At 34.7% G+C, this 20,024-nt stretch overlaps 1 protein-coding gene across 2 annotated transcripts in view; it reads right to left on the reverse strand.

The window, feature by feature from the left end:
- The window catches only part of CSTF3 (cleavage stimulation factor subunit 3), a 78,388-nt gene that overhangs the window by 40,886 nt on the left and 17,478 nt on the right, over positions 1 to 20,024 (reverse strand). For both annotated transcript variants that reach the window (XM_057299137.2, XM_055094266.3), the window contains 2 exons: positions 16,156 to 16,257; positions 15,938 to 16,033 (listed from right to left, as the gene is read on the reverse strand). In XM_057299137.2, coding sequence (XP_057155120.1) covers positions 15,938 to 16,033; positions 16,156 to 16,257 — 198 coding nt within the window. The remainder of the gene's footprint in view (positions 1 to 15,937; positions 16,034 to 16,155; positions 16,258 to 20,024) is intronic.

A 20,024-nucleotide genomic window follows, 5' to 3' on the forward strand; every position in this document is an offset into this window, starting at 1 on the left:
TGAAGCATTTAAAATTGAAGCTCAAGTCTTCCCAGTTTGGCAGTTGCTTTCAGGGCCAAAACAGTTTAGGCATTCTGCTTATCTCCTTGCGTTCCTTTTTTCTCCCTCCCCAGTCCATTAGGCTTTGACCTGGTAATTCCTTAGTGCTGTAAGTTCAATGTTAATAAGACATTCTTAAAATTCTACCTAGCAGCCTTAGCTGTTTTCAGTGAGAGAGCTAATCTGAGTAACCTAACTCACCATATTACCTGCTAGTCTCCTTCATAGTATTTTATTAATATCAAGCTTTCAAAAAGATTAGAAAAAAAATGTGTGCAAACTACCTTGAAAAGTAACTAAAAACTCTAAAATCCAATGTTCACTGAGGCACTAAATTCCAAAAGTAATCTATTAAAGAAGCCAGATCTGGTAAAAATCTGGTCAGACACAGTGGCTCATGCCTGTAATCCCAACACTTTGGGAGGCTGAGGCGGGAGGATTGCTTGAGCCCAAGAGTTCAAGACTAGGCTGGGCAACTTAAGACCTTGTCTCTACAATTAATCAGGCGTGGTGGCCTGCAACTGTGGTCTTGGCTACTCAGGAGGCTGAAGTGGGAGGAACACTTCAGCCCACACAGTGGAGGTTACAGGTTACAGTGAGCGGAGTTCAAGCCACCGCACTCCAGCCTGGGTGACAGAGTAAGAACCTGACTCCAAAAAAAAAAGTATAAATCTTTCTCTTATGTTATACATCAACATAATTCTAAATAATGTGAAAGCAGCTTACTCTGAAATACTTAAATATTTAGGGGTATTAGACAATTCAAAAGAACAGTTTCTTTTTAGTGTTCTAAAAATAAAGACATTTTTTTAACCTGTCACAGTAAAGGTATCAGCCGATCACAATTTCATATTCATGAAAATACATCTTGTTATAAACTGAAATAACTCATTTTACTTTTTTTGAGACCTTTGAATTTTTAGAAATTCAACTTGTAAAATACAATTATTTCCCACTGTGGATTTTTAATTCAACAAGTATTCATAGTGCCATTATATGCCAAGCATTATTGTAGCTTCCTGGAATATAGCAACATACAAAAGAGACAAACTATAAGTAAATTATTCAGTACATTAGGTGATGAGTATTATAGGGGAAAAGGAGAACTTGGTAAAGGATAAGGAGTTCTGCAGGGGATAGAAGTGGCAATTTTAAACAGAGTGGTCACAGTAGATCTCAATGAGAAGTTAACATTTTTGTAGATCTGAAGAAAGCAAAGCAGCTAGCAAAGCAGCTATCTGGAAAAATATCTTTAGAACAGATAAAAGAGCTAATGTAGACAAAAGCCCTAAGGGAGGAATGTCTGGAATAAATTTAAGGAACATCAAGGAGGCCAGTGTGACTAGAGAAGAGACTTTACTATTAATATGTGGATTATCTATCATGCAGACATTATGCACAAATTTTTATACTTGTGGGTATCCTAGCATTTAATAATTTTCTACTAATTATTAAATCAGCCTACCTGAATGTACTAAAAAAACCTGATTCTTAAACATACAAATGTTAGGCTTTTCACATAATTACTAAGAATACAGATATAAATTCATTTAAAATTCATCAATTTAAAAAATTGTATCAGAACTCTAATTCAGTGATCAAAGTTCCATTATAATCCTCATTTACTCTTAACACCCATAAAAACATTTTATTTCATGTAATACCACTGTCTTTTAAAAAATGTCATTACTATTACATCAACACATTCTTATTAATATTTCTCTCCTCATACCACCTAGGTAGGCAATTCTCCCTAATTTTTGGATATTACAAATCAATAAAATTAGAAAAGAAAATTTAGAAACTGACATGATCTGCCAACGTTTTTGAGTTTTATTTTCTTTTTCTGAGACAGAGTCTTGCTCTGTCGCCCAGGCTAGAGTGCAATGGCGCGATGTTTTTGGGTTTTGAGAGATGTTTGGAAACTACTGTTCTTGTGCTTTCGCTTTTCTCAATTTTAACCAGTCTTTAGGTATTCCAAAAGTATCCAGAAGACATCAAAACATTTTACAGGGTTCTGTTTAAAACTAAGTTTCAGACTTTGATACTAGAATCAGTAAAATAAGTAGTATCTCTTAATCTTGGTTATTAAATATTTGTCCCTTTGGTAAAATTATCCCTTTTAGTAAACACATGCAAATTAACTTAAATATTTATCCAAAAGGGGGGAAAACTTTCCATTTTTTCATTTAAAAAATTCATATAAAATAAGCAATCTTTTTTCTGTACAAAATAAGTCAATTTAGAAACTGTATGTCATTGGATAAGCTAGACGCTGACAATGTGGTATCTTAGGATTCCCATTTAGTAAAAACAAATTTTACTCATGGTAAAAACATTTCTAGGAATCAAACTCATGCAACTTCTCAGGTTTTACCTACTATGGAAAATAACCAATTTTTTATCTTAGGAAATGTTTTTCCCCCCTCTCAAAAAGTGAAAACTCTGGCCAATTACTGTCATATTTTCCTCTATCACTATGAAGACTATTAAAGGGAAAATTTTATGGCTTCTTAATTGCATTAGTTTCTCAATACTCAAATAGAAACTAAAAATAAAGAAAAAGAAACCAAAAGAGAATTTATAAATCAACATGTAATTTTTTTTTTTGAGAACTGAACAGGAAGCTTCCACAGTCATTTAACTTATAAATTTATGTAGGCATTTGAGTAAAATAAGGGCCCAGAATTATAAATGATATCTCAACTTAAGCTCTTCCTAGAGCAAAATTACAGCCAACTTATTAACCTAGCAATTATTTCAGATGTTCATGCTTATTCTCCAATTATTCTCCCTCACTGCTTAGTTACAATTCTAGATGAGCTAATGACCATTAAGCTCATATTTCTATAATATTTCTATATTATTCTCATATTTCTATAACGTTCATGTAAGCCACAAGTCATCTGCTTTAATATACTGGGAATGACTAGAAGCAAAATTCAGCTTAAAAATTAAAAAAACACGCCATTCATCTATTTCTAAAATGTAAAAAATTATAAATCATCAAGCTAAAATTGTTTCAACTCATCAAATAAAGCATGTTTTCTCTCTTTCCTTTAAGGCCTCTGCACTGGCAGTCTCTGCCAGGTATTCTCTGCTTAACTCATACATGTACTTCAAACCTCAGTTCACAAGTCCTGTTCTTCCAGATTTCCTTGACTCACCATCCCCCATCTTCCCATGCAGTGTCTGGCATGCATTTACACAACAGATACTGGAAAAGTTAATAAATTTTAGAAGCAATTTAGGAAGATAATGTCCTCATCTTCCCTGAAAAAATAACGTGGATGGAAGAACCTGAAAAAAGACATTTTCAAAGTCTAACTCTGTTGCCCAGGCTGAAGTGCAGTGGCATGATCTTGGCTCACTGCAACCTCCGCCTCCAGGGCTCAAGTAATTCTCCTGCCTCAGCTTCCCAAGCAGTTGGGATTACAGGTGCACACCACCACACCTGGCTAATTTTTGTATTTTTAGTAGAGACGGGGTGTCACCAGGTTGGGCAGGCTGGTCTTAAACTCCTGACCTCGAGTGATCTGCCCACCTCAGCCTCCCAAAGTGCTGGGATTACAGGCATGAGCCACCAAGCCCGGCCTACTTTTTTTTTTTTTTTTTTTTTTTTTTACCTATATCCACATAAAAACCTATAAAAATATACAGATGGTGGGGGGGGTCTACAAAGTTACTACCAGATGACTTTTCTTGAGAATCTCTAAATTCAACAGCCAACTGTACTATTGAAAAAAAGGTGTTAATACTTTGGACAATTTTATGTGACTATAACCCAGGCAAATACGTCAGTAGGCATCAGTAAATTTCATTCTACTAAAAGGCCACAATTTTTGGGAACTTTTAAGGACTAGTCCTCCACATACAAAATTACTTTCCAAGGTTTGCTAACAATGCAATTCTGCATTTTTAGTTTGCACAGTCTCCTAAAAATGACAAACTGCAGCTTGTAAACTTTTCTTCTTACCCATAAAAGTATCTTACAAGCATAACTGAATACACTAAAGTAAAATTCCAAAACACTTCAATTGTGGGATGCTTAGAATTGCAAACTGTTTTATAGGTAAATAATACAAATTCTGATGCAACATCATAGTGGTTTACTTACAATCAACTGAGGAATATCAGGTAGCTACACGAAGATACTTGAGTTTTCAGTGGCATAGACTGGAGATGTGCTCAAAAAGTTTATCCTGAATCCCTAAGCCTGATGCACCACAAATTACAAATAACTGGAAATAAAGATTTAGTTTTAATAAATCAGATTTTCCCATTAACTAGAAAAGTCAAGATCCTTTTAATATTTTTAAATACAGAGCTAGATATTGTGCCCCTCTTTCATTTTTATTTTTCATAAAATTTCATAATCTCAATTAGTAAAAACTTCCTTTTAGATCAGGCTGGGCATGGTGGCTCATGCCTGTAATCCCAGCATTTTCGGAGGCCTAGGCGGGTGGATCACCTGAGGTCAGGAGTTCGAGACCAGCCTGGCCAACATGGTGAAAGCCTGTCTCTACTAAAGATACAAAAATTAGCCAGGTGTGGTGATGGGCGCCTGTAATCCCAGCTACTCGGGAGGCTGAGCCAGGAGAATTGCTTGAATGCAGGAGGCAGAGGCTGTGGTGAGCCAAGATTGCGCCACTGCACTCCAGCCTGGGCAAGAGTGAGACTCTGTCTCAAAACAATGATAAATAAATAACAGATCATAGGGAATCTAGTTTATCCTATCAGAAAACTTATTTACAAAACTTCTACACATCTTTGAAAAGTATGAAAACAACTGTTTAATAAGCAGGTATTGAAAGGCTAATACACTCTACCTAAATCCTTAGTTTTGGCCTTGATTTAAGTAAATGTCATTTTAATAACACTCCTAATTCCTAACCCAGAAACAGATGTAAAAATTACTGCTCTCTCTATAATGTGGAATGTAAACAAATATTCAAAGTGGTAAAGAATATGTTCTTTGATTGAGTCCAGGAGTTCAAGACCAGCCTGGGCAACATGGCAAAACAAAAAAATACAAAATTTTGTTATTTTTGTCTCTACCAAAAACAACAACCAACCAACCCAAAACACCACAAAAATTAGCCGGGTGTGGTGGTATGCACCTGTATTCCCAGCTACTCTGGAGGCTGAGGTGGGAGGATCACCTGAGCCTGTGCAGGTCAAGGCTGCAGTAGGCCATGATTACATTACTGCATTCCAGCCTGGGCAACAGAGTGAGACCCTGTCTCAAAAAGGTAAGAAAATACATGCTCTTATAAATTTCTTAAAATCCAAAATTACAAAGATTTGCCCCTTTTGTGTACAGCATTCCTTTGTACTCTCTGAAATTAAGTCCAAGTATCTACAGCTAAAAATTTAAAAACTATGGAAGTATGGAGAATAGCAACTAGAATTTTAGAGATAAGATTTTATACAAAGGATAACCTGGCTACACAGAAGTTATTGTACCATAAAATCTTCTAAAAAGGTTTGCTTAAATTCTCTGAAGCAATTTTATGTGGTTGTGAGTAGCTATATATAATCCATTTTTTCAAATGCCCACCAAAATATTGATAGACCTAATACTGAGACAGCTAATGAAGAATGCAAAAAACTCCTGATCAAAGAAAAATAAGAGTCAGTTATAAACCTACTATATATTAATAGCTATTTCCACAATTATACTGTATTTTAGATTTCTTAGGTCAGTTCGTATAATGGCTAGCGACTAGAAGCCCACATGGAGGAAAAATCTAAGCATGAACTGAATATTAAATTAGATTTGAACGGGCCGGGTGCGGTGGCTCACGCCTGTAATCCCCGCACTTTGGGAGGCCGAGGCAGGCGGATCACGAGGTCAGGAGATCGAGACCATCCTGGCTAACACGGTGAAACCCCGTCTCTACTAAAAATACAAAAAAAAAAAAAAAATTAGCCAGGAGTGGTGGCGGGCGCCTGTAGTCCCAGCTACTTGGGAGGCTGAGGCAGGAGAATGGCGTGAACCCAGGAGGTGGAGCCTGCAGTGAGCAGAGATTGTGCCACTGCACTCTAGCCTGGGCTACAGAGACTCCGTCTCAAAAAAACAAAAATTTGAACATTATTGTTCCTTTTAAGTGTGATAATGGTATTGTGGTTTTACAGGGTACTATTCTTTGTGGTTTTACAGGGTACTATTCTTTATATAAGCAGAGTAATATAAAGCATTTATTGAGCCTATGTAGAGGTGCACAGGTATTGACTATATATTATTCTTTCAAATTTGTTTGAAAATTTTTATAATAAAAAGTCGGAAAGAAAAAACATTAAATTGTTTGGCTAAGGTCCTAGTAATAAGGAAGCTGCAAGCAGAATATCCTAGGGTCCCCAGATTTCAAATTCTTTCATTCCTATTTCTGCATATATCCTTTATAGAGTTACCTGCAGATTCCTTGCACTGCATTTCTTTAAATAAATGAAGACATTTTTAAACATACCTTTTCCATACTACCAAATATGATCAGACCACTGTTACAGTAACAGAGTAAGAAAAATTCTGACCCTGCAGTTGAGGCACAGGACAGAGTAGTTGCCCTCCCCCATAATAAAAAACTGAACTTGAATAATAATTTTCTGTTGAAGAAAAAAAAAAAGGTATTTTAGAGATGGGGTGATTACTACGTTGCCCAGGCTGGTCTCAAACTCCTGGGGCTCAAGCAATCTGCCCATCTTGGCCTCCCAAATGCTAGGACTACAGGCATGAACAACTGCGCCCAGCCAGATAAAACACTTTTTTTCAAAGTTATTTTGACTTGGAATACCTGTTATTTAAATGCTAATCTCCTAACTATTCTGTGAACTCAGGAAATTCAAATTTAAAAAGGAACCTTTTTGGCAAATATTCCCATGGATAAGCAATCTGACATCTTTAATTGCTAATAGAAACTATTTCCTTTAAAGTGCTAAGAATTTCATTATTTGTGTTGCTAACAACTGAAAACTTTTAACGAGTTAAATAATGTAGCATTTGCAAATGATCGCGTATTTGTCTAGATGATCTTTTTGACTATTTGTTTACAAAGCGAAAGATGGCATTATTTTTAAAATATCTAAATTCTTATTTAAAATAATTTGCCATTTGGTCAAGTAAATCAATATAGATATCCATTTCCTATATCATACAGTTTATATATAATATATATGTAACACACAATATATATAACCTAATGCTTGAAGTAATAATTTTTAAGTTTTCTTCCCCATATGATTTATGACAGAATTGACAGGCATCATTTACAGTAAATGATTTTATATTTGACAAAATCCTGAAAATTATCTTTACTAACTATACTCACTAGTAAGCTTCTTAAATGAAAAAAATCATGGTAGGGAGGGGAAAGCTAGGACTTTCCAATAGTTTTCAAACACAATAAAGTTTGAGTCATGAATAGAATACCTGTTTCCACTCAATAAACATATTGAAAAACACCAGATAATTCCATGGAAAAATATCACTGATTCAACCAAGAATCAATAGGGTTTAAATGGAGTGGACAGTTGTTAGAAGAGAATACAATATTTAGTCTCAAATTATCTCCCCATTATTTTTTCTATTAATTATCAAAGGAATAATATTAACTACACAGTGGACAAGCTGGTCAACACCTGAACCACATCATGAAAACTGACATCACCAATATGGGACAAATGAACATTACTATGCCTCTGGATGAAATACACTAAAGATACATGACCATTTTGGTGGCTTTTCAGCTAAAACCTATAACCTAAATCTAATGATGAAGCATCAAACAAATTCAAATTAAGGCCGAGGGCTGGGTGCAGTGGCTTACGCCTGTAATCCAGCACTTTGGAAGGCTTGAGGTCAGGAATTTGAGACCAGCCTGGCCAAAATGGTGAAACCCCATCTCTACTAAAAATACAAATATTAGTTGGGTGTGGTGGAGCACACTTGTCCCAGCTATTCAGGAAGCTGAGGTTGTAGTGAGCCGAGATCAGGCCACCGCACTCAAGCCTGGGTGACAGAGCAAGACTCAAAAACAAAACAAATTAAGGCTGAGGGGCTGTTCCACATTGAAGGAGACTAAGAGGAATGACAATTATATAATGGCCTTGGATTAGATAATGAATCCGAAGAAATTTAAGAGTATTACCATGACAAAAGTAGAACATAGACTGCAGATTATTCTACTAATGTTACATTTCCTGAATTGCATCACTCAACTGTGTGTATGTATAAGAATCTTTGTTATTAGCAAACACATCAAAGCATTAAAGTTCATAATATATGCAATGCAATCTCCTATAGTTCGGAAAAAAATAAAGATTCAGTAAAGCACTTATGTCAAGATGTTAAAAAGCAGTGCAAAATATATATGGGAGTTCTCTGCATTGTTCTTGCAACTTTTTTGTAAGTTCAAAGTAATTTCAAAATAAAGTTACAAATGCATTACAAAAATTGCTTAAATAACTGTCAGTTTGTAAACCCTAAAAGCAATGCTCTTGCTATTCAACCAATACAAAGCAGATTAAACCATGTGATCTGCCGTGATTGGATCTTCAACTCTGATAACCTAAATAATCAAAGTTTTAAGCATTTTTTCACCTAATACCCAATACCATACCCCAAATACGGGAAGCACAAAACCTTCAAAAATTCTCTTCATACACGATAGCCAAAACCAAAGGAAATGGTGGATGAGGGAACTAAAAGAAATGTACAAACACAGGAAACAAAGTTATTTTGCTGACAATCTTCCCTCCAATGACACTGCACTTCTGTAATACTTAGTAGTGTTGTCATTTTGGATATTTAAGTTTTATAAAATTTAGTCTAATGTAATTCTAAATATCATTAGTACTTAGATTCTTAACTACAGCTGAAAAGACCATTCTAAAATTACCACTGGTGGACTTTTTAGTCATCAAATTTGACTTTAAAACTGTCAAAAGCCATTAAGGAAGCATTTGAGTTTTCATTTTTGTAAGGATATAGGTTTAAAATGGTTGAGAAACACTACAGATCTTTCTAGTGAAAAGCTCAGAAATGGACTGAACCTGACTATAGTAAGTTAGAAATAACTGGTTATTTGTGAGAAAACATCCCATTCCCCACCACCCAGAAGAATGAGAAGTACCAGCACAACACTGAAGTTGCACTGAAATAAAAGGATGTTAGCTAAACAAACCAAAAATAAATACCAAGATGTGGCACTCTTGTTCAAACTCTACACAGGGTACAAGTTAGCTGCAGTTAATTCTTTTAAGCCACATTCTTCAGCTTAGATGATTCTCCCGTAACACTTGAAGTGTCCTTAAAGGTTATCTGATTCTTAGTTTGGCACTCATGTGACTGTCTTTTTAAAAAAAGTTTATGCAACCAGAAAATCAGTTTTCAAACCCAAGAATAAACTCAGTTAGTAAAAAAACGGTTACAGTTAAAACAGCGTAACCCTAACCCTGACCCTGACTGTGAATCTAACAGTCACAATATACTAAGCACATAGTAGATGCTTCAAAGATCACTCGATTATATACAAAAAGCAAGCCAGAGACTAATCACTTTATTGTCCAGGCAAGTATAGGGAATATTCTGCAAACTATAAAATTTACTGACAGCAGTAAGATTCAATTACTGCCCTGCAAAGCCTCAATTCCCAAAACTAGCTGCCAGAAACACATACCATATGTCCGTCCTCTAGAGATTGAGTCAGCAGTGCTGGTATGCTAACTGGGACGCTTGTATGCTTTAAAAGCTTTCCAAGTGATTCTAAAGCAGTGAAGTTTGTAAACTTTGGCTCCAGGGATAACAATGTCTTGATTTATTTTACTCACATATAAAATGAGGGGGCTAAACTAATTCATCTTCCAGCTCTAAAAATTTCTGACTTAAAACATTATGTCCACTTCAACTATATGTAAAATGTACAGTAGTCATAGTCTGGTGAATGAAAAAATTTCCAAGGAAACCATCATCACAAAATGGCCAACCTTCTTTTTTCTTCAAATCCAGTATGAAAAGTTGCAGAATATGAATCTTAGGACAAAGGAAGACTTAAAATGTCAACAGTACATGCTAGAGCTGAAATGTTGCATTTAAATAAAAGGTTGTAACTGAACATGTTCTGTCACATGAATAGAAGTATTTAGATTTCATTTCAGAAAGACTAAAAATGGCTTTGGTATCTTGTTATCTTTGACCCTTACTACAGTGCAATGTACTATTTCAAAACTACATTTGAATCCTATCGCTGATGTCAATTTGTCTTTAGAACTATTGCTTAATTAACACTTGCAAATAGAAAATTTTTCTTTGGAGGTCTAGCATACAAAATGGTAAAACTTACCCACATTATGCTTTCCTGAGTCTTAGAAAAGCAGCTGAGTTTCTCAAGAAGTTGTATTCAAAGCAAATATTCACAATTTTTTTTCAAACTGTTGTGGATTCTGGTATGTGGGGAAAAAAAATCTAGATGCAGACTTCAACCTATTATGCCATTATACAAACCAACTGTTTTCTGCTACCAAGTTGCTAGGAGCAAACCGGTTTAATAATAAAATTTAAAGTTTAAAAATTCAGTAAAATTAAAGTAATAAAATTGAAAGTAATAAGTTACAACTAATAAATGCATTGTCCACATTTATTTAGAGGTGCAACTTTTTACAGATGTCACTGGTAATATTTTAGACATCTTCATTTCCTGGAAGTGCCTTGAACCAGACTCATTCCAAAGGAATAGCTGTTTCAAAGCTGATGCGTTAAAGAAAATACAAACAATCCATTAGAAAATATTTAAGCTTTTGACTTAAACTGGTCCTTTTGTTTTATAAAGGAAAGTCAATTGCCACCTGATTCCCCTGAGCTCAAGTTATAACCAAAAATGCTCAGCACTGTAAAAAGTCTCATGTGTTAGAATTAGTTTTATTTCCAAATATGGAGGTTTCTAGCTCTGTGATATTATGAGGGGCTTACATGTTTGTGTTGATTCATGGATGCTACGTTGCAGCGTATCTTTAATACCTTTTGGGACAGGGATAGAGTTTTGAACCAAAATTATCCCCTATGATCCTAATGACTATAATACCCAATACTTTTAACAACTAAGTATTAGGTATTATATATTATTATGTTATTCCATGAATGTCTAGGAAATTTAGGTAAAACATTACTACCTCCCCCAAAAACTTCAAATTGTCTGATCCAATAGTCCTTTTTGTTTCACCATTAATTTTAGAATGTATATGCATTTTTTATCATAAACCTTTTTCCACAATTTCAGAATATATCATGACTCTTATTACACCAAAGAATAGAATATAAAGAAGCTGAGTTTAAAACGTAAGAGTCTTTGCAGGGTAAAGAAAATGACCATATATTTTCAATGTGTTTACTAATGACTGCAGAGATTAGTTTTGCTTTATAAAGCTGAGAAATACATAGGCAATCAGGTTGGTTAGCACAAGATTTTGCTTGAAAATAAATGGCTACATTTCACATAAAAGAATTATCTAGAAATTATAAAGATTAGAAAACATACAGTTTTATTTAAAGAAATGTCATTATCTAAGTGACTACATCCTTTTGAAAGTAGTTGCTTTGGCTGAGAAAAAAAGTCCCAAGGGAAAAAATGTATAGACCATGTTAGTAGAAGTGACAGCATCTAAACATCTCTGTTATAGAATGGATAGGGAAAAGGGATGGAATCAGATAATTCAATAAAACCTAAAATAGTTTACTACTTGTTATAGTCAACATGCAAATATTTCCTTTGCTTATCAAACAGTACTTTATTCAAAGCACTTTCAGATTATCACTCAGTTCTGTTTACAAGTACTTTTTTCTTTTACATCTCTATTCTACATTTATATATGCATCTAAGAAACTAGATAAAAAAGCATATTGAGTTTTAAAGTAAAAATCTGAATAATCACACAGACATGGACCAACATTTATTACAAACAGGAAAAGTGTAGATCTATAAGAAAAGAGTACAGATTTTTTTTGGTAAAAAGGCTGTAAGCTGAAGTATAGAAATCACCATAATCTATATAATGCAGTAATTGTATCTGCATTTTAAAATCACATTGCTCAACAGAAAGAAAACATTATAATACAGTAATTTAAATTGCTATGTAAAGGTATTAAAACAGTATCAACAGTGGAAAAGTTTATTTCAATTTAGGACACTCATGTTGCATCCTGAGTTCACTTCCATTTTCCAAGAAGAAAGGTCATTTTGAAAAACTGAAATGTATGCTACACAACCCATTATTTATAAGGAAGGAAAAACCAAGTATAGAGAAATGAATTCATCTTTTGTAAAAATTTTAAATAAAACAATCAATTCTCTATATGCTTTTATTAAAGAAATACAGCTTTCACAGACAGCAAGATACATCGTTGCTATTACCAGCAGCATTACCTTCTTCATTTCTCCTTCAGCCACCAATAAAAAACATGCTTCAGTAAAAAAATTCCTTATGAATGTGGCCCGATTCAAAACAAATTACTTCTCTAATAATAAGATATTGTAGCTTACATGTTGTCACTCATCACCTAATTACATGAAAAGCTACAGAAACCACAGGCTGGGTGGGGCAGAACAATTTAAAAGAATATGTCAAAATTCTGTAGGTTTTCTCAATTTTGTGATTATTTAGTGACCTTTTTGATCATTGTAAAAAGTAGTTCTTTAAAGAGCACTGAGGCTCTGACTGGGGCATTCCACTTAACTCAAGTGTTTAAAACCTCTCATTTATTAAATCCAAAAATATACTAAACTGCATTTAAGATATCCTTATCCGATTAAATAGCTGGAGACATATTTAAATGTTTCCTTTATTTGAAACTAAGAAGTCACAAAAGTACTTTCATATCATAGTGATATTTAAACTTTATACTTGATAACTATCACTTTAAGAATAGTCATACAATTAATGACTTGCTCATCTTATAATAATACTGTTAAATCATGTGACCTAGCAGTTTTGGAATAAAGAGTAGAACAAAGTATTTCAGGGAGTGGAGGCAAAATGTTATCTCCTATGTATTATATATAACACCAAAGTAATTTGGCCTAGTTTTTGAAATTATATATTAAGAATACACAGAAGTTTGTCCTAAATGCCATTCACTAGAGCAAGATAATTTTACCTCCAACAATTTCCACACTACAGCAAAAAAATGAAAGCATGTGACAAATTCAGAATGACATTTTAAATCCAAATTTTACATAGCTAAATAGATACTGCTCAACTCTCAGTTATGAGCAAATCTGATGCACTGGCTCATATAGCAGCATCATTAACTTTTTTTAAAAGTAATTAATATGCTCTCATTTCCAACTGATGTTTCAAATTTTTAAAAAAAGTTTAATACTTTTTTCCTTTGACATTTTGTACTTAAATAGGATTTGCAAGGAGTTTCTCTGGGGAAGCAAATTATCTTCCGTTACTAAAGATGTATGTATTTTCTATTAAAAAAAGGTATTTGGAGTCACACAAGTTGGCTTAGCAGAATATAAAGAAATGAACATTACAATTTTCCCACCATGAAGTACTGAGTTACAACAAATGTATTAACAAAACTTTATTTTCTTGAGTGCATACAGAATGTTATGTAAACACTTAAGTATTACTTTCAATGTAAAAACATTCTTATTATCACTTCGGATTTTTAAAAAGTATTATAAATAGGTTTGTGTCTTCTCCAGAAATATTAATGGCCACATTGAGTGATATGATCAAAGAAAACTTTAGCCTCTCACAGGCTAAACAAAAATATAAAATGTGAAAATAAAAAATTAAACAGCAAACCAGGAAAGAGAAAAACACAGCTCAGGATATGCATTTCTAAAACCAGCATTCAATTTAAAACCTTAATTCCTAAACCAAAAATATAAATTTTTAAAAATATACATATATATTATTTACCATTTGTTCTTAATACATGTTATATATACCTATTTGTGCACATGTGTATGTTTGTGTGTGTGAAGTAACTGCAAATATTACCAACTAAATAAATCAGGCAACTGCTAGCAGCTCTTCATTTCATTATATGAATTGAGCCTGTTATGTAGACAACTTTCAGCCCCTTGGAGTAACATCTGGTCTTCCTGAAACGTTTTTTTAGGATGCAGTTTGTAACTTACAGCTAGGAAATTGGAGAAACAAACCCATTGTGTTCAGAGTTACAGAATGGAGTATCTAACTGCCTATTTCAGTTTAACTTACGCTATAATAAAATGCATGAATAATGCCTGAATAATTGAGAAACAAGGAAATTTCAAAAACTCAGAAAGTTCTACTTCACTATACAAAAACAATTATATATCAATTATTTTCATTTCTGGTGCGTTTGAATTTAAGTCTAATGTGTTTCTAAAGCCAGACTAGAATGCAGATCAGGTGCAGGTGATCCAGGTTCCTTGTTTTAATGAGTTAATACAAAGCAGCACGGGCTTCAGCATATTTCAGACAGGCCTCACCTGTTTTGTGCCAAGCTACTTTGGTGATTTAAATATATTAAGGAAAGAAATGGTCCCAGAGGATAGGTGATGAAACTTTAAGGTATGGTCATGGGCCAAAACTACCAGACTCCACATAAGGCACAATCTCTCTCATACATACAAACACACAAACATACATACCACATACACAACCACACACACAAAAATAAAACACACACAATGTTCCTGCTATTATCCAGTAATTTCCCTCCCCACCAAGTAATACAATCTAAACCATAGCACAAATACAATGAGTACACCGTAGCCTCTATTTAAATCTGCTATTGGTTGGGTCCATTCTGAGGACATATCACAGATGACACTGTGTTGTGCTGAAGTATATTCAGTACTGCTGATGACCAAAGCCCTTTGAATAGGTCCAAAACAGACCTAAATATTATCAAATTTCAGGTACAGCAGAAAATGTTATGTTGAGGCTGCAGTGTACTTGATTATGCTGAAAATCTATATCACAAAATTAATATTAAAAATAAGAGTACTGCATAAGTTACAAAAAGAAATGCATATAATTTTCAGCTTAACGTGGATATCAGTTATTTACATCTTACCCCTTCCATATCATTAATTTATATTAATAACCTGAAAATGACTACTTGGTGCCAATTGTTATTGACACATTAAAACTTTTATTATCATTTTTACTAATTCCAGTCTTCAAAAATTAACATTTTCCTCCTAACCATAATCATGAATGGGGTCCTTACTCTTTAAAATATACATGCCTGGGTTCAAATTTCAAGATATAAAAAGCAAGAAAAAAAATCAAAGTATCATTGGGTAAAATTATGATTAAATAGGATTAAATAGGTTTGAATCACATTAGCTTATTCTTGCATAATATAAACTATCTTACAGAAAAATCGTTAAATTATTGAAGTGCTTACATTGATAAACCATGCATTTTCACAAAATTAAAATGTGAAGTAATTCTTCTCTTAAAATGTTTCATTTCACCAGACACTCAAAATACTCTATGAAAAACTAAGTTAACATTTCTGTATTTTCATATACTCCCATTCATATTAGTTTGTAAGTAGGAATAAAAAGAAAAATGAGTTCTAAATAAATGACACAGGAGGCAATAAATTGACACATGACAAGTAAATAAAAGGCTAAAGCACTCCAATACCATTGAAACTGTTTTAATGTTGTTGCAACTCCAAAATGCAACAATCATCAGCTTGTAAAAGACCCAAATTTCAAAAATTCATTTTAATTACTCCTTTATACCTATTTTACAAAATAAAGGTAAGACACATTTAAATCCTCCTTGTCCTAATTGGCTATGTTCCTAACTTGTTTTCTATCACTACAGTGAATGCTGCAATTCCCATCAGATGCTGATATAAGAAAAAATAAAATAAAATAGTAACCTCTGCTTCAATGTACAGTTTCCAGAATCTGCCAGAACTGGGGAACTGGGCAACAAGGCGTTCATAAGTCTTCCGTGCTTTGTCTATAGGTTGATTCTAAAATTGAAAACCAATAAACAGCATTTACAATGTTAGGATTATGAAAATATTATTCACTGCAGAACCAAGTAGTGTGATTGGACCCATAGAGAAGGAAATGTAATCCTATATCACTAAACCTGTGCCTCTCGAATGAGAATGCTCCAAGCATCAAGGTCATATGGATTCTCTTCTAATTTCTTTTCCGCTTTCTTCACCTTCTCTGGGACATACTCAGCTGCCTGGGGAAAAAAAACAACAGTGAACTAAAGTTACTGTTTTAAAAATCTCATGCCTAACTTAATTCATGAACAATAAAGTCCTCAGATGCAATGTCACATTACAAAGCATAAAAATATCCTCTTATAAAAGAGAAGTGTGTTTCCTAGAACCTATGTGTACAATCGTCCTTCCTTATCTGTGGGCTCCGCATCCTTAGATTCAACCAAGGGTGGATTGAAAATACTCAGAGAGAAAAAAAAAAAGACAGCACTAAACACGTACAGCCTTTTTATTTATCATTATTTCCTAAACAACACAGTATAACAACTATTTACATGGCATTTGTATTATATGACGTTATTATAATCTAGATATGAGTTAAGTATTTGGGAGGACATATGTAAGCTATATGCAAATACATTATTTTATATAAGAGACACGAGCACACATGGACTCTGGTATCTAAGGGGGTGTCCTGGCAACAATGCCCCACAGATACTGAGGGACGATTGTATTTGTAATCAGAAGTAACTTGCATAAAGATAATAAAACCAAGTGATCAAGTATTTTTTATTCAAATAAACTTACTTTTGTATTAAATACTATAAAACAGCAGCTCTCAAACTTTATGGTCTCAGGACCCCTCTACGCTCTTAAAATTTAAGAACCACAAAGAGCTTTTATGTGGGTTTTATCAATATTTACCATATTAGAAATTAAAACAAATTTAAATATTGATTGATTTACAAATAAAACTTTTTACGTTTTTTCTTTATAAAAAATAACTTAAAATTCAGTAATAAGAATGTCGCTTTTTACGTATTTATAAATCTATTCAATGTTTGACTTTTTAAAAGGCAGCTGAATTTTCACATCTGCTTCTGCATTCAATCTGCTGCCATATCAGATCATACAGATGCTGAAAAATTCCACTGTATGCCCGTGAGAGATTAGGAGTGAAAAAGGGCAAATAATGTCTTAGATTTATTATGAGAGAGGTTGAAGTCACAGATCCTCTGAAAGTCCTTAGGAACCCTTGGGGTTCCTGGACCAACTTTGAGAAACACTGCTGTTAAAGCATTCATCCTGCGCCACAAAGAAAATGCATGAAATGACATGGAAATCTTATTTCGATGTAAAGAAATTTTAAAAACACAATTCACAATTGTATGTACAATACAATGAAAACTATAAAAGAAATCTGCAATTAAAGAGATTTTTAAAATATATTCAAATGCTTAGACTGGTCATCCTTGGAAGATAAGTAGTAGAATTAGAGGCTGATTTTTTTTCCCCTTTTCTTTCAATATTCCCCAAATCCTTTGGTAAGGTAGTTTTACTTTTATTATAGAAATTTAATTTTTGAAAAAAAATGCCTAAAATAGTAGCCAGCACTTGAAGCAAAAATAAAAGTATTAATTCTCAAATTGTTGTTCAGAATACTACTGTGTACCACAAAAAGGGATGGTCAAATAAGCCAGATAAATGTTAATTTATACAGGCCAGGTGTGGTGGCTCACATCTACAATCCCAGCACTTTGGGAGGCCGAGGCAGGCAGATTACTTGCGGCCAGGAGTTCAAGACCAGCCCGGCTAACATGGTGAAACCCAGTCTCTACTAAAAACAGAAAAATTAGCTGGGCGTGGTGGTGTGTGCCTGTAATCCCTGCTACCTGGAAGGCTGAGGCACAAGAATTGCTTGAATCCAGGAGGCAGAGGTTACTGTGAGTGAGATTGCGCCACTGCACTCCAGCCTGGGTGACAAAGCCACACAGCACTTTGGGAGGCTGAGACGGGCAGATTACAAGGTCAGGAGATTGGGACCATCCTGGCTAACATGGTGAAACCCCATCTCTACTAAAAACACAAAAAATTAGCCGGGCATGGTGGCGGGCGCCTGTAGTCCCAGCTACTCGGGAGGCTAAAGCAGGAGAATGGCGTGAACCCAGGAGGCGGAGCTTACAGTTAGCCGAGATAGCACCACTGCACTCCAGCCTGGTTGACAGAGACTACGTCTCAAAAAAAAAAGTTAATTTATATGATGTTTTGTTTTGCCTTTTTTCTAGGACATCCTGACATCTATAAATGGCAATATATATTGATAATATCCGAGCATAAAGAGGGAAGCACTGCCCCTATCACTTTTCTCCCCCACTACTCCCCCTTTTTTTTAGTGGAATTAGTATTTCATGGAACAATTCAGTCAAAACACCAGTTTGGAAAAGTTTAAAAAAAGTATCTGTTCAGATTTTTTTAATTACCTAGGAGAAATAAACTCTTTTCTTTGGAATAAATTAGCTTGCACCACTGGTAAGCATTTACTTATTTAGAAAAAAAGACATGTTGACCACTGTAATTCAAAATTAAAATTAGGATGCTTTCCTAACATATAAGAACTTTATGAATAGCTTGCTCAAGGAACTAAAGCTGTAAAGTTTATAAGGGACTATTGGCTCTACCCATATATGAAACTACAGGCTCAGAAAGAACAGCAAATGGAAAATCAGCAAATAATAAAGGTGGCATGTTCAAATCAGAATGGTGAATAGTTCAATAAATGGTTTCAGAATAACTATATAATCATCTGTTAGAATAACTGTGAAGTCAATTTTATCAAAATAAAGTTGAATTCCTACTTTACTCTTTCTGCCCAAATAAACTTGAGAGATCAAAGATTTAAATGTTAAAAACAAAACACAAGACAGAACTAGAGCAGAATACGGTGAAATGTATTTCTGCATTAGAAAAGCTCTTCAGAAGCCTTTTGGGAGGCCGAGACGGGAGGATTCCTTGAGCTCAGGAGTTCTTCTGGACCAGCCTGGGCAACACGGCAGAATCCCATCTCTACCCAAATACAAAAATTAGCCAGGTGTGTGCCACACACCTGTAGTCTCACGTACTTGGGAAGCTGCGGTGGGATCGCTTGAGCCCGGGAGGGAGAAGTTGCAGTGAACTGAGATTGCCACCACTGCACTCGGGCCTGGGTGACAGAGCCAGACTCTGTCTTTAAAAAAAAAAAAGCCTTTAAAGAGTAAACTTACATGGTAAGTTAAAATTTGCACATGAGAAAAGTACCAAAATAAAAAAAGACAAACGTAAAAAAAACCTCCAACACATGACAAAAATACTAAATTTATTAAAGTACAATCAATAAACCACCAGTGGTTCAAAAAGAAAATGCAGCCGGATGCAGAGGCTCACACCTGCAATCTCAGCACTTTGGGGTTGGGGGGTGGGCAGGAGGATTGCTTGAGCCCAGGAGTCTGAGACTAACCTCAGCAATATGGCGAAACCCCGTCTCTACAAAAAATACAAAGAATTAGTGGGGCATGGTGGCATGCGCCTATGGTCCCACCTACTTGGGAGGCTGAGATGGCAGGATCACCTGAGCCCAGGAGGTTGAGCCATGATCGCACCACTGCACTCCAAACTGGGTGACAGGGCGAGACTCTGTGTCAAAAAAACATTTTTTAATAAAAATTTAAAAATAAAAAAAAGGGCAAAGCATATGAACAGTTTATAATTAACTTTTTAAAGACTCAAAAGAAATGCAAATATTGGCCGGGCACGGTGGCTCATGCCTATAATAATCCCAGCACTTTGGGAGGCCGAAGCAGGCAGATCACTAGGTCAGGAGAACAGAAACCATCCTGGCTAACACGGTGAAACCCCATCTCCACTAAAAAACACAAAAAATTAGCTGGGCGTGGTGGTGGGCACCTGTAGTCCCAGCTACTCAGGAGGCTGAGGCAAGAGAATAGCGTGAACCTGGGAGGCAGAGCTTGCA

This window comes from Pan paniscus, chromosome 9, assembly GCF_029289425.2.
Source record: "Pan paniscus chromosome 9, NHGRI_mPanPan1-v2.0_pri, whole genome shotgun sequence".
Lineage (NCBI taxonomy): Eukaryota > Metazoa > Chordata > Mammalia > Primates > Hominidae > Pan > Pan paniscus.